This window comes from Helobdella robusta, assembly GCF_000326865.2.
Source record: "Helobdella robusta unplaced genomic scaffold HELROscaffold_86, whole genome shotgun sequence".
Classification (NCBI taxonomy): domain Eukaryota; kingdom Metazoa; phylum Annelida; class Clitellata; order Rhynchobdellida; family Glossiphoniidae; genus Helobdella; species Helobdella robusta.
In genome coordinates, this window is record NW_008705495.1 from 92,264 (window position 1) to 95,357 (window position 3,094).

At 36.6% G+C, this 3,094-nt stretch overlaps 1 protein-coding gene across 1 annotated transcript in view; it reads right to left on the reverse strand.

Moving 5' to 3' along the window:
• The window catches only part of HELRODRAFT_194593 (hypothetical protein), a gene marked incomplete at its 3' end in the record, with an annotated part of 8,283 nt that overhangs the window by 4,836 nt on the left and 353 nt on the right, over positions 1-3,094 (reverse strand). Inside the window, exons 2-8 of the mRNA XM_009032676.1 lie at positions 2,570-2,796; positions 2,174-2,242; positions 1,962-2,048; positions 1,391-1,659; positions 1,150-1,217; positions 381-434; positions 41-133 (exon numbers count right to left, since the gene is read on the reverse strand). Coding sequence (XP_009030924.1) covers positions 41-133; positions 381-434; positions 1,150-1,217; positions 1,391-1,659; positions 1,962-2,048; positions 2,174-2,176 — 574 coding nt within the window. The 5' untranslated portion in view covers positions 2,177-2,242; positions 2,570-2,796. The remainder of the gene's footprint in view (positions 1-40; positions 134-380; positions 435-1,149; positions 1,218-1,390; positions 1,660-1,961; positions 2,049-2,173; positions 2,243-2,569; positions 2,797-3,094) is intronic.

The window sequence follows — 3,094 nt, forward strand, 5'->3', positions numbered from 1 at the left end:
TATTGAGACGATAAAATGAGTGAATAGCAAAATGATGAACCATCATCATAAGCAACGATGTAGGAAAGTGGTTTGGTCGCCCTTGCCTCAGCGGCTTCCAAGTCGTTGATCGTTAACTCGGGGCCGGCCACACCTAGCCACGTCAAAATTAATAATTTATTCAAACCTCTCAAACTTTTATTAGCAGAAATGAATAAAAAAAAAATGTTTCAGAAAAATATCAAGCTGATTGAATTTTCTCAAAATTAGGACTGGAAGTCAACAGCCAAATGCAGAGGCGCAGGGGAGATGTGATGCGAATAATCTTTATAAACACATCTCCGATTTTCCAATCTAGCCTAGTGCTTGAAAAAAAAATGAACACCGAACATGCAACTTACTGATCCAAGAAGATGCTCCTTCCAAATAAACTTCACACCACCAATCACCAACGCCTGGAAAAAATGAATTACAGCTAATCTAATAACTATCAAAAGACCCTAAATTCAACATTAATAGGTTAAATATCCCTGGATACAATTTTTAAAAGTAATAATACATAATAAATTAAGTTTTCATACATAATCATACAGCCTATATAAAGCATATATATTTTTATTAGTTTTTGAAGCTATTTATCATCAACAGTATCCATCTATCGTGGATCAATTCTTTGTTCTTAAACCATTTGAACGTTTGTTAATTTATTGATACAATTTTGAAAAATGTTAAATCACAGTTTAAGTTTCAATCCGTTCTCGAAAGATCGGTTACACGTGTACCTACATATGTACATATCTCTTTACAAAGATAATAATTGTGCTAATAAATGATTTTTATTGAAAGCTAGAAGAACGTTGAAAAGCTGAAATTCAACTCAAAAAAACTGTTACAAAAGTAACGGAAGGCGGGTATTCGTCATAAAATTAGGCGCTCTTATTTGTACATATCAGCCGTAGTTAAGTTATCGTTAGCGGTTAAATCACACAACCTCCCATATTAGCTTAGCTAAATATGTGGCTGTTTTAAAGACTGTCGAAAGGTTTTAATAGACTGAAACTTTCTTAAAGTTATAATCAGTTTATTGGTTTTGAACGTCGTACAGCAAGCAGAAAAATTGGAAATCCCTTAAGAACTTGAATAAGATAATAGACTGAAATTCAGCCTCACCTTTGTTTTTGGTTTTTTTCGGTGGTGACGATGATGATGATGATGGTGGTGGTGGTCCTATGAATGAGCTGGTAAAATAAATGGTAATTTTAATTCATGATTAACAATTGATGAAAAATAAACACAATAATAATAATAATAATAATAATACAACAATAACAACAACAATAAAAAAAATTAATAATAATAATAATAATAATAAGGATGATGTTTATTATGAATGTTATTGTCGTCATCATACTTCTTTCCTTGAGAAGTTGACTGCTTTCTGTTACCCTTATTACCCTTAGATACTGAATCACCTCTCTTTTTTGATTTTTTAGCTTTTTTCTTCTTTACAAAGTCGTCATCATCGTCGTCATCATCATTCTCGTCGTTGTTGTTCTTGTTTTTGCTATGGTCGTCTCCATCAACTTTGCGTTTCTTGGCATCGTTTGCATGTTTGGCAGTTGCACCAGGGTCGCGTGCCACTTTCAGAAAAGAAGAGGAGGAAGAGGATTTTGTCTTCCACTGCAGTTCATCATTAAAATCACTCACCAACAAAACACATAACAAGAACAAGCAAACACGCCCACACACACACACACACACGCACATACATACATACACATACACACCCATACGCACACACAGATATACACATACACACACATTCAGATATACACACGCTCACACACACACACACACATACACACATATACGTACAGACATATACATATACACACATACACACACAAATATATATATACACACACACATACACAGATATATATACACAAACATACACATACAGATAATGCATGAAATCTTACCAGATCAGTTGCCTTGTAAGACAGTGGCTGCATTGACTGGACAATTCTGCAGCAGAATCCAACAGCTCTACACAGCATCACAAATATCTGGGAGGAAGAAAATATAAAATTCGTATTAGCAAACCAACTGTCAAGAAATGGTTAAGTTGAAGAGATTGTCAATAAATGAAAGAATATTTTTAAAAGTCTAGTATTAATTGAAGGAATTTAACCATGATGAACTCAAGTTCCGAGAGGGGAAGCTCCTTTCTGAGTAGCAGCACATCAGCCAATCTTTTGTGCTGGTCAGATATTATATAAAATTGAATCAAACTGGAAACAGTCAATACAACTTCATCGAAATCCTCACAATGGTCTTCTACTTTTTCAATACTCACATCACCATCATCATCATCCAAATCTTCATCATCTACAGGCATCATCATCCACACACCATTATCATCATCACCCACATCATCATCATCACCTACACACACATACATACATACATACGTACTACATACACACACACACACACATACACACACACACACACACACACATACATACAAACACATACATACAAACACATACATCGATCGACATCATGCCACCTGCAACAAACTTACTCTAAAGAAGCCAAAATTGGCATTGTCAACTTTCTCAATCTTCAACCTCAAATCGTCAAGAAACCAGATTTTCAACTCTCCAAATGTTCAACCCTGCACTCGGCCAGAGACTCCGACTTGAAGATGGAGTTGAATGGTAGGATGGAGAGAAGGACTGAAAGCAGGATGCCGTTGTTGGCTGCACGGTTCACACGCAGACCCACCGCCAGCAAACACAACAGGTGAACCTAACAACAATCAATCAATCAATCAATTAATCAATCAATCAATCAATCAATCAATCAATCAGTCAGTCAGTCAGTCAGTCAGTCAGTCAGTCAGTCAGTCAGTCAGTCAGTCAGTCAGTCAGTCAGTCAGTCAGTCAGTCAGTCAGTCAGTCAGTCAGTCAGTCAGTCAGTCAGTCAGTCAGTCAGTCAGTCAGTCAGTCAGTCAGTCAGTCAGTCAGTCAGTCAGTCAGTCAGTCAGTCAGTCAGTCAGTCAGTCAGTCAGTCAGTCAGTCAGTCAGTCAGTCAGTCAGTCAGTCAG